Consider the following 15,866-nt stretch of genomic DNA (forward strand, 5'->3'; position numbering starts at 1 on the left):
ATTGATAACTTAATATTTTCATGTGCAAAATCATTCATTTGAAGCATGTTTGAAGCATTGATAACTTATCATTCATTTTCATGTGCAAACTCATTCATAACATGATACATTTATTTGAAACATATTTTCATGATACAATTTCATATGAAAGTCATAATCAAATTGAAAGTAACTTCATACAAGCATGGATACAATCACATCAAACATTGCAATACATTCAAATCATTTATATCAAAACAATCTCAAACATGTACCTGCAACAAAGACACTCCAATATCCTGCTAACTACTACCATGACTAGCGTGGAATCCGAACTCCAAAAATAAGAATACTTCTATTTTCATACTTTAAAATCATGCTCAACATGATCTCCAAACTCCATCAAAGCAGTCTTAGATATCTACAACTAAGTGAGTGTGTGAACAAAAAAGTGTTGCATCCAAGAAATTAAATAACATGTGATGTATATGCATCACTTACTCACCACGGGTATTTACCCGATTTGCATTGCTTTTGTCACTTACTTACCGTGGGTTGCAGGGCACAAGAGGGATCCGTTGAGAAATCTGTAAAAGGCACTATGTTAAAATGAAGTTTATTACCTGATGACAAGGAGGGTGATGCCCCTTGTCGAAAACGAACCCGGACAAAGAGACACATCCCTCTGCTGAAAGCGAGACAAGCAGGGGCGCTGCCCCTGTCAGCAGTAAGGTCAAGGCAGGGAGCGAAACCCCCTGCCGAAACATTCACAGGAGGTAGTGTGTGGGACCCCCCGAAGGGAAGCATCGAGAGGCAGGGGCTAAGCCTCCTGTCGGGAATCAATCATGAGGCAGGGGGTCTTGCCTCCTGTCGAGGCAAAATTTCCCGACAGGGGGATCCGCCCCTGCCGGGAAAAAAAGACAATGGGCATGAGGGTTTCGCCCCTTGTCAAAATTATCGAGGACAGGGGGCGAAGCCACCCCTTGCTATGGAAAGCAAAAGGGCAGGGGGCTTCTCCCCTTGGCGATCATTCTCCGGCAGCGGGGCGGTGCCCCACTATAGAAGAAGTCAAACTGATAGGGGGGGGGGGGGGGGCTGTCGACATTCAAAAGGACAGGGTAAAGCCCTTTGTCCTGACGGAGATCAGGGCCAGGGGAGGGCCTGATAGAGGTGATCGGGGCCTCTGCCAGCCCCCGTCGACTATAGAGGAGTGGGGAGGGCTCGACAGAGACTGTCCTCTACTAACCCTCCGACAACCATAGGAGGAAGGAGGAGACTACAACATAGGAGAAAGGGGGAGGGTTACCTGCAGACGGGGCTCGCTGAAAAACACAGAGGGGGAGTAACGAGAGAGAGAACGAGAGGGGAAAGAGATAGGAGGTCGTCGGAAGGTCGATGAGCGGAGGGCAGGCGATGGGAGGTCGCCGGGCATCGGCCGAGCAGGCGGGTGGGAGGTCGACGAGCGTCGGTCGGGCGCGGGTGGGAGGTCGCCGGGCGACTGGCGGGCGAGCGATGGGAGGTCAACGGGTGGCGGGCAGACGACGGGAGGCCGACGGGCGATTGATGAAATAGAAAGTGAAAATATGCTCGCATTAAGGATTTACGGGAAATTTAGCGAATGTGCAACGAAGTAGCGACAAAAAATTTCTGCTGCTGAGCCGTCGTGAAGTTGCGGCGGAGTTTGAGACAGAATTGTTCTGTCGCGAATCCATCGCTAATTCACGACGAATTTCCGATAAAAATTTTTTTGTCGCTAATTCTACAAATTATTCAAATGTTAGTGACGGATAGTTTTCTCTAGCTAATCTGTCATAAATTTACGACGAAAAAAATCTGTCGCAAATTTTTGTCGCTAATTATAGTTTTTTTTATAGTGGGTTGTCGCGCCGCACTGGCCTGTTGAAGAAATATGCCTGTGACACCAATGCCTCCTCAAATAAGTTAGGTCTATGATGACTACATTGTTACAAATCACTCCTAATGATCTAGAATGAAATAAACAACTAGGAGCTCGTATGAGACTGAGAGTTTGGTTGGAGAAGGAGTGTTCCTGTAAGCACTCTTTTCGCATGGATGATGCCTTAAAAGAATACCGCCTTCACCCTCTGGACATAAATAGCTTTCTTTTGTTCAAGTGTCCATTTTGCTTCATTATAAACAAGGCATGCAAAGGTCTCATATAAGAGAAAGACATTTTTGTTAGGTTTTAGAAACCATTAGGCATTAGCAATAAATAGATGCCACCAAGTTGAAGGATTATTAGGTGAAATGTGATTGCACATATCAAAAGTGTGCTGCTGTACCTGTACCTGATCACTGGGACTGGTAAACTATCCAAGCTTGAGCTGTTCGGGCTCGGCTTGTGAGCTCATCACCAGCCGAACCAAGCATGAGGTTGTTGAGATTCGCGAGCCGATCAAAAGCTGGCTCTTTTTTTATAATTGTTTTTTAAGCTTGATAATATATAAAATACATATAATATATACAAAATGCATATATTATATACAATATATGTACAAAACTTATATAATATGTATATTATATATATATATATATAATATGTAAAACGAGCCTATATGAGCCAATCTTGTCATGTTCAGCTCATTTATCTAAATGAGCTGGCTCGTAGCTTGGCTTGACAAGCTTGATTTTTGAGCTGAGTCAGGCCAAGCCGAATGGCGAGCTGCTGGTCTTGTTTTCCAGCCCTAATGATCACCACCGTTGGCTGTTGGGTGATCAGGTGCAGCAGCACACCAAACGTGTGCAATCACATTGCACCTGATCCTTCCTCCACTGAGTATATATCCCATGACAATACATTCTACGTCAGTGGCCAAAAGTTCAAAATGCCAACCATCGTGTGAGAGGTATTTCGAGGCTTTGAGCCCTTTTTAAAACTGATTACAATGAAGGTTTTATTAATGTGCTCATATAAATTGGATTTTAAATTCAGAGACTGGGACCCGCTGTTGTAATTCAAACAGGAACCAAGTCGTTCTCGTCCATACTTCCCCTTCTCTGGAGGGTCTAAGACTCAAGGTTCCGATACGCTTCATGGTTAGGGCCCGGCCAATGTTGTTAGTATCGGTGCCTGTATCAGCCGATATCTATATGATACTGACCTGAATCAGCTATTTTTTAATAAATGTAAAAATGTTTAAAATTATGTTTTAATATTATTTTAATGGTTTTAACATGTGTCACATTCTGATCGACATGAAATATTTTTTATTAATTTTTAGCCGATTCAGAGCGATTTACTTGAGAATCGGTACTGGCCGATTCACCTGGATCATTGGCCAAACGATTCAGGGCCGATGGTGATACTGACAACATTGGTTAGGGCTGTCAATGGGTCATATTCTATTCATCCTGTCAGAATCGATTTTTGAACTGAGACATTTTTTTCTTTAAACGATTCAGATAATCAGCCTGAATCCAATCAAATTGAACCGATTCTAAATCGGCCTTCTAAAATTTTATTTACTTAAAAAAAATAGAGAAACTCGGAAAAAATTATCCAAGACAATAGGAATACATAAATAATGCCAATGATAATCTAAGGGATCCACTGAAATTCTAAAATATGCATTTAATGCATAAATAATATAATAGCCAATAAATATCATATTTATCATAAAAATAAATACGAAGAAAAACCAATTGTGTCGATTCTCAAGAAAATTGGTGAAGGGCCAATTGGATTTGGGTCGATCAATTTTGGTCAATTGGCTTTGCTTTTGACAACATTGCGGGTAACTACAATCATTCGTATGAACAGACGACTTATCTGTGAAAATAAAATAAAATAATAAACTGAATAAGAATAAAACTAAAAATTAGAAAGGAGAAAGGCCTATATCCACGGGAAAAGTCTCGGGCTCTTTTCTTCATTTTATTCAATCTCTCAAATCACATGTTTATTCTGATTTTTTATCTCAATAAATAAATTTTATCTATAACAAATATGAAAACTAATCGAGATAAGATAATGATGGATTGAATCTCATCAAATCTTGAAAAAGCTCTAAGTAAAAATCTCCTCCAAATTACAAAACGAGGAGCTCAGGTCACCTTGTGTTGGGAAATTGCAAGTAACCCCGAATGGTATAGTTGTATAACTGGTAGGGGTCTTCCTAACCCTAGCTTTCTCTGGTGAGAACGAAAATCTCCTCCAAATTTAGATAAAACCTTTCATATCCTCGTAGATTCCAGCATTAACAAATCTCTTATTTTTTCATTTTTGTTTTAATGATAAATCTGACCCTGTAGATATCATCTAGCTGTAGGGATGACAGTTGGACGGGGGCGGGGGCGGGGGATAGGGTCTCCACCCCCACCCCGTTTCAAAATCCGAACCTTCATCTCCGCCTCCATCCCCGCACGGGGATGGATTTCAACCTCCACCCCCACCTCCATCCCCATTTCATGTCATCCATCCCCGGTCCAAACGGGGGCGGGGCGGGGCGGGGCGGGCCTCGTTTCTCCTTAGTCTATAGTCATCCTTTAAAGGATTAGGGACAGGGTGGGGCCAGGCGGGGATTGAGACAGGGACGGGACGGGGCAGGAAAAAACTTAAGTCCATCCCCGCATGGGGATAGTTTTTAACCTTCATCCCCGCCTCCATCCCTGTTTCATGCCCTTCATCCCCGGTCCAAACGGGGCGAGGTGGGGCGGAGCCCTGTTGTCCCCCTGGTCCACTGCCATCCCTATCTAGGTGGTCTATTTTGTAAGGATGGACATTTGGATCACTAAATTCCAGTGTGTGGGTGGGATTTTCAATGATCATAAAATGTTTTAAAATTTCTCAAAAGATAAAAACATATTTTTGTCAAAAAAAAAATTATCCAACGGCCAATTCCTAACAAATCAACCGTTCTGAACGCATCTACATTGTCAAATTTAGTCAGAAGTTCAAAACAATTTGCACCATGGGATCTCAACTAGATTGTACATGCAAATTATTGTAATAAATGTATTCTGATATTTAAAATTTGTATTTTATTTATAAATACATACAGAATACTCGGTTGTCGTAAGGTATCCAGCAAAAAACAAGGCTAAAATCCGACCCGTATATAAGCTGGGTCAAGGTCTGGTTGACCTGAATAATGTTCGGGTAGGCATTTTATGCGCTATGGATGCAAAGAGATTGGGTTTGGTTGGGCTTTGAACAGAATCCGATACTTTATTTCTGGATGCGGTCGTTAAAGTAAGGTTCAAAATAGTGTTTGGATAGGATTCAGATTTATCCATTAACAGATTATGGTCAACGTTTTAAATCAGATCGGTGTTCAGATTCGGATCTGATCCAATCCATTGAAGATTTTACATATGAAAAACCTTGATTTTGGTCCTATATTATCAAACATATTTCAAATACAAATAGTTTACATTATTGGATATCATTCAGATCTAGACTCGGATTCGGATCTACTGTACAAATTTCGGATTCTGATTCGGATCCATTTGCGGCCTTGTACCCGAAAATTTAAGTTCGGGTCTTTCCAATACACGATACAGACCCAACCCATTGACAGCCTTGTTCTGAGCCTTGCGGTAGGGGCAACCCCGCGGAAGGCGTGGAAGTCTCTCTCTCTCTCTCTCTCTCTCTCTCTCTGTGACTATGTAGGGGTGGGCATGTTGAATCGAACCGCCAAAGAATACTACTATTCGTCTATTCGTTGGTCACTCGTGAGAGAGTTCCCTTCTTTGGTGGACGGCTTCGTGAAGGAAGAAGGGGAGGGGATCACGGTGAGAGCAGGGTTTGGAAGGCAGAATCTGCTACTGTATGTGAGTTTTTGATCGATAACGATAGGTGGAGGAAATGGGTATCATCAGGAGCAGCTTCTCCTTCATGCTCGGCACCATGTGCGGCGTCTACATAGCCCAAAACTACAACGTCCCCAAAATCAAGAAGCTCCTCGATACCGGCATCTTCCTGGCCAAGCACATCGAAGAGAGCTACCGAAAGCCCAAGAAGAAGGATGAAGACTAGCGGACGCTATGTTGACGCCGAGGTCTCTCTTTCATTCTTTTAGGAAGTGGGGTTTTCATATTATTTTTGTTTTCCCTTCTCTGGATTAACAATTATGGATTCTTTGATGAATTGAGTTGACTTTTGGGCTGTCGTTGCTTTGCATTAATAGTGATTTACATGCGCGAACTTGCGACTCAAAACGCATATTGAGCGTTGTTTTTGGTGTATCCGAATCGGCAGTGATTTTTTATTTCCATGGTATGTTTTAATGGGGAGAAATTATTTTTGCTTAGCAGAGGATTTAACTTGAATCACGGTTTATTTGTACCGAGAATATGCTGTCTTTCATCGTTTTCTTCATTGTTGAGTATTATAGTGATCGATAGCTTTGTAGGGCTACCATTTACCTTGGTGAAGTGCCATGTGACTTTCTCCTCCTTTTTGTTGGAAATGAGGTTAACGTTTCCATTTCTTCATCAGTAATTTAGCACTCCTTGAAGCCTTAACTAATTTTCCTTGATGCCTAGCATACTGCATCAATGGTTTCTTGATTAACCAGATGGCCAGGGTCTATTGGAACCATTATGAGGCAACACTGCAAGATTCTTTTTATTTGTTCCAAGGAGAGAAATGGGGCTCACAAAACCTTCATGATTGTAGATGGGTGCATAGGAATCGCGTATTGCACATTAAACAGGTAAAGAACATAGAAGGGGGTGACTTTTGATGGTTAGCATTTTACTTGCACTTTTTTAGTATATCAAGGAAATGGTTGTATATTTAGTTTCTGTACTAAATTCTGTTGGTTATGTTAGAAGTTCAGTCATAGTGCTTACAGGGAAGGTGTTGTGAAGCTTCTTATCTAAAGCTAATTTTGTTATTCATGCATTTGTCTTAGCAGACTTGAAGGTTAAGAATGACAACAACGATTGCACTGTCCAGCTTATGACTTTACTGTATGTTCATACTCCTATTAGTGTGTTTTCCTAATTGCTAGTTGTGTACACGATATACAAATATATCTGCATCTTGAACATGTTGATGCATTTCCTATGCAATTGGAACAGTAGAATCTTGTATCAGTTTATGGATATTAGACTTTTAAAAAGTACATGTAACCAGGGATGAGTGTGGACTCTGTGGAGCCTGTTTCCTAACTGGATATAAATCCTAAATTTCGTTATGTAATTTTACCCTAGATTCTCTGGTATATTCAACAACACTAGTAGACTCCTTGTAAAATTTGTAGGCTCTTCCTATAAAAGAATAAGACTCAGTGCGGTTGTAGACGTAGGCAGTTTTCACCGCACCACGTAAAATCCTTGTTTTTGTGTGGTTTTTTTCTCCTTTTGCTTTTTCCGTGCTTGTTTCTTCAATCCATCGGTAGGTCGAAGGGTCGTTCCCCAACACATAGTGCCACATATTTCAAACGATCTTTTTAATGGATCTAGAATATATGGTATTGATGAAAAATTTTGATCATTAAAATTTATGGAAGTAGCATAACTGACAACTGACTTTAAATTATTTCTGAAGTATAGATCAGTGTGGCACCACTTTTTGTATTTAGAGCATTTAACAGCTTCCATTGTAAAGCAAACTCCTTGGGAAGCTTGTTAGATTTCTTTTATTCTTTGAAGAGAAATGTACTAGAATACCTCCAACACAAGCACTGTGAAGAAAGCTTCACTCTTTTCTCTCTGAAGTATGACAGTGGAAAATGGAAAGCATAGGTATCTACAAATTGTCGAAGGGACTAGAGGCTTAGTGGCCTATGTGAGGGACTAGATGACTAAATATTGATTCACATATCTTCTTGAATTGCTGATGGTTGGTGGGTGGCTTTCATATGGTACTTGAAAATATGGTTTTTGCACTATTTGTAGAAAAACATCATATACAGAAGAGAAAATAACGGTATATCAGTCTGAGCAAGAATCTCATCCTCAACTTCACTTGCCACCACTCTCACTGGTGTATGTGGCTTATCACTTAGGGGGTGCTTGTTTTACACTTCTTTCGTAGGAAGCATGCCTTTTTCATATGAGAATGACAGCTTTCTCACGACTCTCACTTGTGTATGTGGCTTATCTATATGGCTTATCACTTGGGGGACATTTGTTTTACTCTTCTTTCGTAGGAAACAGGCTGTTTTCATGTGAAAATGACAGCTTTCTCATGAGCATGAAACAAATACGCTGGGAGTGGTGCCCACGGTCAAGGTGATCCAAGTTTCCTGTTGATTGAGTGTCAAACGAAAGTTGTTTCCCGTTGATCCAAGTTTCACCATCGCTTGTCTTTTACACCCTCCATGCCTCACTTGGCGGCCGTTCTCCTATAGCCATACTACTTCATCAACATTGTTGCAAGTTGCAGGTATCTCTTCCACCTCAATCAAGGAGAGGCAGGGGTTGGTTCCTTCCTCCGTTGCATTAATCTCCCTATGTATGTGTCTGAAATACTAAGCAATGGTTATGCAAAATACCTTATGTTATTAAATCATCATTGAGGTTATATAGGTGTTCCTGGTATTCAGTTAGGGTCTTTGTACATTTAAATTCTTTGTATTAGATGTTGTAATACTAAACATTTTTTAAAGCCCAAAAATTTTAATTAATGAGAACTTTTCCGTGAATTAATAAGATTTTTATGGAAATGCTTTTATTTCGAAAGATTCGTAGGTGTAGGCTCATTATAATTAATAATTATTTATTTAATAAAGGGGTTAGTATTATACATTGGATCCTAGGGTAGATCAATGGACCTAATGGAGAGGATCCATAATACATGCCTGGGACCACTTGAGGATTCCAAATTTTAAAAGGAAAATAGTGAAAAGGTAAACCTAGATTAGGAGTTTGTTTTATTGAGAACTTCTAAAAAACTTGAGATTTAATTTTTAGAAAGTTTATTTGTTGGGAAACTCCAAGGGCAGAGCATCATCTAGAGACTCCTGTAGAAGAGAGGTTAGGTTCCTAAGTAGGAAACCCAACCTCCCCTATTTAAAGAGGTTGAGCCTTAAAAAAATTTCTCATTCACATTTTTTAGAGAGAGATTCCTACTCACGTTTTTTAGTGAGAGAAAGAGATTGACCAATGTTTGGAGAGAAAGAGAGAGATCAACGTTGGGAGAGGGAGAGCAAAGAATCTCAAGTCAAATCCCAGACTCGGATGAGTTGTGGATTGGGAGATATGTCTTCTATAAGTCAGCACAGGAATTCTGTCTTGACAATGAGTCTTTAAAAAAAATGTTTTGTAAAAATCATATATCACAAAATACTCAGGATCTGTGGCTGAGATTTTAAGGTGTGTTAGTCTAAAACTGGAAGAACACACGGTTAAAATCTTAGAGGTCGATTCCTCACGGTTTGGAAATGAAAATTCATGAAAGTCAGTCCAGATTCTGTAATTTTCAGAAATATGTATTGTCAAATAACATAAACAATCTGTGTTTTGGGATTTTTACCTCTCAGCTGAAAACAAATTAGATTCTGGAATTTATAAGTTTGAATCTGACCTATCAAGCCACCAATAGTAAAAATTTCAACATCTAAGTCTTCCTGGACGATTTATAACTGATTTTTTATTAGAGATAGAATTGAACATGACTGTTTTATGATAAGAAAACATTCTGTGTTACAGAAATTTTAATTTCTGATCTGTAATGAGTTAAGGTTTGGGTTTTTTAGTCTATGTAATTAACATATGTAAAAACCTTCAGTTAAAGTCTCAGAGCCTGATCATGCATAATTTTATACAATATGTATGCATGGTTTTGTGTGAAATAAGCATTAACAACCCCTGTTTAATCGGTTCTGCAGAGAAGAGGTTGATATCAATTACAGAAAAAATTAAACAAGTTTTGACCCACTTGAGTGTTTTAGAAAAAATCAGTTTTTACTAACAACTTTTTAGAAAATAGTTTTTGAAAAAGGTGGTTTTGAGAAATTTTTGAAAATCATGAAAATTGTTCAGAAAAAATTCTTAAACACCCATTTAACCTAGCCTAACCTTATAAATAATAGAGATTAGAGAGAGGGGGGCGTCTTTCCCTCTTTGAGAAAAATGCCCCTCCTCTCTCTCTCTCTCTCTCTCTCCTTTCTCTTCCCTTCTTCTTTCTCTCTCTTCCTTTTTCCTCATCGGCTTCTTCTCTCAACGTCGGAAGTGCTGCGTGAAGTGTGATCATCGTGGAAGACCACTCTTCTCTCTCCACTCCGTCGAAGGCCACCCCAGGTATTAGAATATGGGTCGGATATGGATCCTGTAGAGGATCCATATGGTTCACGTGTATGTTATATTGTAATGTAATATACATTACTAACCCAGGGCAGTTTTGTCCATGTAAAAGAATTGTAAAACCTATTTACCTTAATGATGTTTTAGTGCAGCCACTAAGTGTAATTGTGGTTGCCGATTCCCAACAAAAATCAGAGCTCTCTCTCTCTCTCTCTCTCTCTCTCTTCTCTCTCTTCTCTCCCTTCTCGATTTTTGCAGGATTTTATCATGGTATCAGAGCAGCGGCAACTCTGGGCGTAAAAGTGTCTTCATCAGGAACGTGAAAGCCGAGTTCCTTGGCCACGATCTTCCTTCAGCCGAGCCTGCTCCTTCTCTTCTCTAGACGAGTTCACAGGATCTTCACAAAAGTTGAGTTCCTTCAACCGAGCCTGCTCCTTCTCTTCTTCAGACGAGTTCACAAGATCTTCACAAAAGCCAAGTTCCTTCAGCCGAGCCTGCTCCTTCTCTTCTTCAGACGAGTTCACAGGATCTTCACAAAAACCGAGTTCCTTCAGCCGAGTCCTCCTCATCTTCTTCAGTCGAGCCCAAAAGCCGAGTTTCTTCAGCCGAGTCCTCCTCATCTTCTTCAGCCGAACCCAAAAGCCAACTTCTTCTCTAAAACAGGTCGAGTTTTCTGTTTTTCCCTTTTTTCTTATCTCATCTCGCAACCTGTTTTACCGTGAAAAGTCTATTTTCCTGTTTTTTCCTCTTGTCTTATCATCTTCTAATATCTAATATCTAATATTCTAATATTAGAAAAGTCGAGTTCCCTGGTTTTCCCAACCAGGAATCTGCCTGTCACGCCTGCCCCATTCTCGTTTATTTTACCTACCCATGTTAAAACTCAATTCTCCCAAAATATTCAAATTCTCCAATGTGATGGAGGTGATGAGTATTCATCCAAAGAATTTTTAGATTTTCTCCAAGATAATGGGATACATCGTAGAGTTTCTTACCCGTACACTCCACAACAAAATGGAATTGTTGAACGTAAACACAGACATATCATGGAAAGTGCAATGAGTATGATGTATGGTTGTAACTTGCCCATTAGTCTTTGGGCAGAAGCTTTTCACACTGCCACTCATGTGATAAATCGTTTTCCTATGCCTATCCTTGAAAATCAGTCTCCCTATTATGTTCTCTTTGGTGTACATCGTGATTATAATGAGTTACAAGTTTTTGGATGCACATGTTATGTACACATTGACAAATCCATGAGAACTAAATTTCAGGACAAAGCCTCTATATGCCAATTTGTAGGTTATGCAGATGAACATAAGGGTTACAGGTGATATGACCCTGCCAATAAGAAGATCAGAATTTTCAGAAACATTGTTTTTGATGAAAATAGTTTTCTGGAAAATAAGGCAAATCACAATCGTGAACATGGTGACACAGCTGATAATTGGTATGATCCATGGCTCAGTGTTGAACTTATTTCACATGCTGCTGAACATACCACTTTGGTTCCTGAAAGCCTACATAATGAGACGACTTCAGATAAGATATCAGAAACAGAATGTCTGAGATACAAAAGAAATGTCTATACCAGGAGACCCAGTGAGCAAACAGATGCACCTGTTGGAGAACACGTGTCATTGTCCAGCAACAGAGAGGCATCAAGAAGATCAGGCAAGATAAGGCACCCTATTGAAAAATGGGTGAGTTATGATAACTTCACTATGGATTTTCAGATTTTTCTATCCAAGATTGAAAAACACGAGGAACCACTTGTTTTTTGTCAAGTTGTTCAATCTAACAAATGGATTGAAGCGATGAATGAGGAGATTGAGGCACTTCATGAGTGTCAAACATGGGAGATAGTTGGTCGTCCCCAAATAAAAATGTTGTTGGCTCAAAATGGGTGTATAAGAGTAAGTATAAACCGGACGGTAGCATTGAACGATACAAGGCACGTCTTGTTGTCAAAGGATTCACTCAAGAATACGGTCAAGATTATGATGAGACTTTCAGTCCAATGGTGAAAATGGGGACTATTCGTATTATCCTTGGCCTGACTATTGAACATGGGTGGACCCTTAGTCAGTTTGATGTTAAAAATGCATTCCTTCATGGGGATTTAAAAGAAGAGGTCTACATGGAGCAGCCTCAAGCTTATGTAGAGGGAGGCCCAAAAGAATATGTATGCAAATTAACCAGAGCACTGTATGGTTTAAAGCAAGCCTCTCATGGTTTGAAAGCTTCTTCTTAGAGATTCAGAACCACAGTTTCATTCGTTCCCAACTAGATCATTCTCTATTCATATACAGGGATGGAACCACTATGGTTTTCTTACTTATATATGTTGATGATATAGTGATCACTGGTAATGCTCCAAACCATATTCAACGAATTAAAGCTTTACTAAGTATGCGATTTAAGATGAAAGATCTTGGAAAACTGAGATATTTTCTTGGTGTAGAGGTGGACAGACAGGATGAAAAAATGTCATTGACTCAACACAAATACACTCTTGATTTTCTAGTCAAAGCAAGAATAACAGATTGTAAACCTGTGCCTACACCCAGTGTTGTCAATCAAAAACTCAGTATCTATGATAGTGAGTTATATCCTGATGCAAGAAAGTATCGCAGTTTAGTGGGCATGTTACAGTACCTTACCTTTACTAGACCAAACATTGTATATTCTGTAAATCAAGTATCTCAGTTCATGCATGAACCAAAGACTGGTCACATGGATGTCGTCAAACGTATTCTTCGCTATCTAAAAGGCACGGTGGGTGATGGACTCGCATATGTACAATCTTCATGGGTAACACCGAAACATGACATATTGGCCTATACAGATGCAGACTGGGCAGGGGACTCAGCTGAAATGAGGTCTGTTTCAGGATACTGTGTTTTCATTGGAAGCAATCTTATCTCATGGAGTAGCAGAAAACAGAAAGTTGTGGCAAGATCTAGCACAGAGGCAAAATATAGATCTATGACAGCTACCACAGCAGAAGTGACCTGGATTAGACATCTACTTACAGAGATGGGAGAGAGTATCTCAAGTTCGACTCTCATATGTGATAATAGAAGTGCTATACAAATTGCGTTCAATCCCGTTCATCACAGTCAAACCAAGCATATTGAGATTGACCAACATTTCATCAGACAAAAGATAGCAGATAAAGAGATTTAACCGGTTTATGTGTCTTCAGAAGACCAAGTCGCTGATATGTTCACAAAAGGTCTCACAAGTAACTGTTTCTGGTATCTGAAGAACAAGTTGCACATGGTTCACTCCCATGCACAACTTGAGGGAGGGTATTAAAATATGGGTTGGATATGGATCCTGTAGGGGATCCATATGGTTCACGTGTATGTTATATTGTAATGTAATATACATTACTTTATAAAACCTATTTACCTTAATGATGTTTTAGTGCAGCCACTAAGTGTAATTGTGGCTGCCGATTCCCAAAAAAAATCAGAGCTCTCTCTCTCTCTCTTCTCCCCCTTCTCGATTTTTGCAGGATTTTATCACCAGGTATGCCTCTTCTCCCCCTTCTCTTTACATTCCTGCATGTAGAATAGGTTTCTTGAACTTCTGAATGTATATAGTCTGTGTCACAGGGATTCGGCGAACCAGGTGTTGCACCGCATCGACACGATGCGGGTGCGCATGTGGCACCTGGTAGGGTCAACCCGACCCTGGGTGCGTGACACTTCGAGGAAGGCTCGCCTGAAGAAGAAGAAAAGAAGAAGAAGACAACGAGGAAAGAGAGAGGCGAGAGGGAGCTCACCTGAAAGGGGGCTAGAGGGTGCATCGCTGGCATAGGAAGGACCGGCGTCAGGTGGCCAGAAAGCCAAGGCTCGCTAGACGTGGGGCTTGCCGGTGTCAAGTAGCCGGAAAACGAACAGGAGAGAGGGAGCCTGCGGTAGGGGGTGAAGGCGAGCGAGGAGAGAGAGTGAGCAGCGTGGGGGAAGGTTTCTCAAATTAGAAACCCTACCCTACGTGCTTTAAACAAGCACGAGTATGTTTTATCGAGTTTGGATCTGGGTCTGATCTGAATCCGACCCGGGTCTGATTGTTTTTGCCGCACCCATGTTTTTTTAAAGTGCCGCATCCCCGCACCCGCACCCATGTGACATAGCACATAGTTTTTTTTTAGACATTGCATCTTAGTCTGATAGTGTATTTACATTAGTTTTCTGCATATAGGTAGTGTTCCATTTGATTTATAGCAGCGTATAATTAGTTTTTAATTTTTCTAAAGAAAATACACAAAAAAATCTGAAATAAAGTCTGATCTGCCCATTAGATCCAGCCAGCCACTCGGTTGGCCTAGATCTTACCAGCGCAGGCTATCTCAGGCCTGATTTGATGAGCCAACTCGAGTAGCAGTCTGCATTATATATATATATATATATATATATATATATATATATATATATATATATATATATATGATCTGCTGGCCACAGCAGATTAGATCTGCCACCAGACTCGAGTTGCTTGCATTCTCGGCCCAGCTTGATCCGGCCACTAGCCCAGGTCTGCAGTTTTCTTTTTAAAACTCTGCCAGCAGCCAGATTCAGCTAACCTCAAACCGAGCAGACCGCCTGATCTGTCGAGCCCAGATTTTGTCTGCTGAATCAGGCCAGTCTTATCTGATATTTTTTTTATCAGATCTGCCAACATCAGCAGATCTGATTTGATTTTTTTATCAGGTAAACCGAACTGCTTATATTCGGCCCTACCAAGTCTGGCTAGCAATTTGTCTGCGGGTTTGTGTTTTTTTTTTTGGGTTTTATCCAGTTTAGGCCAGCAGCAGAGCAGGTCCAATCTGCATGTTTTTTTTAACATATTAGCCTGCTGCCAGCTAGCATGATCTGGCCTAGATCACGACGGAGCTATTAATCAAGTAGCCGACCAGCACAACATGAGTCTTTTGTTTAAATGATCGAGCTGCTGATTGGATTCTATTCAGGGCAAGGCATGGCTGATTTTAATTTTTGTTTGCTAACCATTTTCCTTTAGTTAGTTTTTTTTCTTTTTATTTAGATTAGCACTTTATTGCATTTTTGTCTAGAATTTGATTTTCTTTAGAATTAGATATAATTTAGGTTCTTGTATTGTTTTTTTTAGATTTAATCTTAATTTCTTGTAACTAACATTAGCTAGATTAGGGAGTTTAGTATTTCGTTTGTTTTGTGGTTTTGTGATTGCAGGTGGGTTCATGCTTGCTGACTAGAACACAATAGCGAGGGTCGTGCTCGTGCAAACAAGGGAAGCTAGATCGTGAGCGAAAGGAGCCCTGCAGATTTTTGCTTTTCTTTATTTTTATTTTTTAAGGGCCGCAGGCCATTTAATTTATTGGGTTGTAATAATTTTTATTTTTGCTCGAACCTCTATAATAGGGTAGTTCATTTTATTTACATTTCATTTAAGGCAATAAAGTTTGTTCTTATGTGGAGGACAAAAGTTATAAACCCGTTCCTTGAGTTCTACTCGGACTTCACCACTAGTGTGAACTGGTTAATTTAAGATTTGATGCACGGTTTGCACTGACAATTTTTATCGAAAAATCTCTTTTAAAAATACTTTTAAGAAAAGTTGCATAAGAGCCTGTAATGAAATATGCGGAAAAGCAAAGAGTGCACTAAGCACTTACAACATCT

The 15,866-nt window shown here is 40.1% G+C and overlaps 1 protein-coding gene across 1 annotated transcript; it reads left to right on the plus strand.

Annotated features, from left to right (window-relative positions):
• The first annotated feature begins 5,603 nt into the window (after positions 1-5,603).
• LOC149813841 (uncharacterized) lies at positions 5,604-15,622 on the plus strand. Its single transcript, XM_089991762.1, has 2 exons — positions 5,604-5,999; positions 15,417-15,622. Exon 1 carries the CDS (start codon positions 5,807-5,809, stop codon positions 5,975-5,977), a length of 171 nt encoding a protein of 56 aa, XP_089847888.1. The 5' UTR covers positions 5,604-5,806; the 3' UTR covers positions 5,978-5,999; positions 15,417-15,622.
• Positions 15,623-15,866: the final 244 nt, after the last annotated feature.

The sequence above is a fragment of the Nuphar pumila genome, chromosome 16, assembly GCF_984573655.1.
Source record: "Nuphar pumila chromosome 16, dmNupPumi1.hap1.1, whole genome shotgun sequence".
NCBI classification, from domain to species: domain Eukaryota; kingdom Viridiplantae; phylum Streptophyta; class Magnoliopsida; order Nymphaeales; family Nymphaeaceae; genus Nuphar; species Nuphar pumila.

What these genes read in the sequence shown, in the direction of transcription:
- LOC149813841 (XM_089991762.1), top strand. Translation starts at nt 5,807, where the DNA reads ATGGGTATCATCAGGAGCAGCTTCTCCTTCATGCTCGGCACCATGTGC.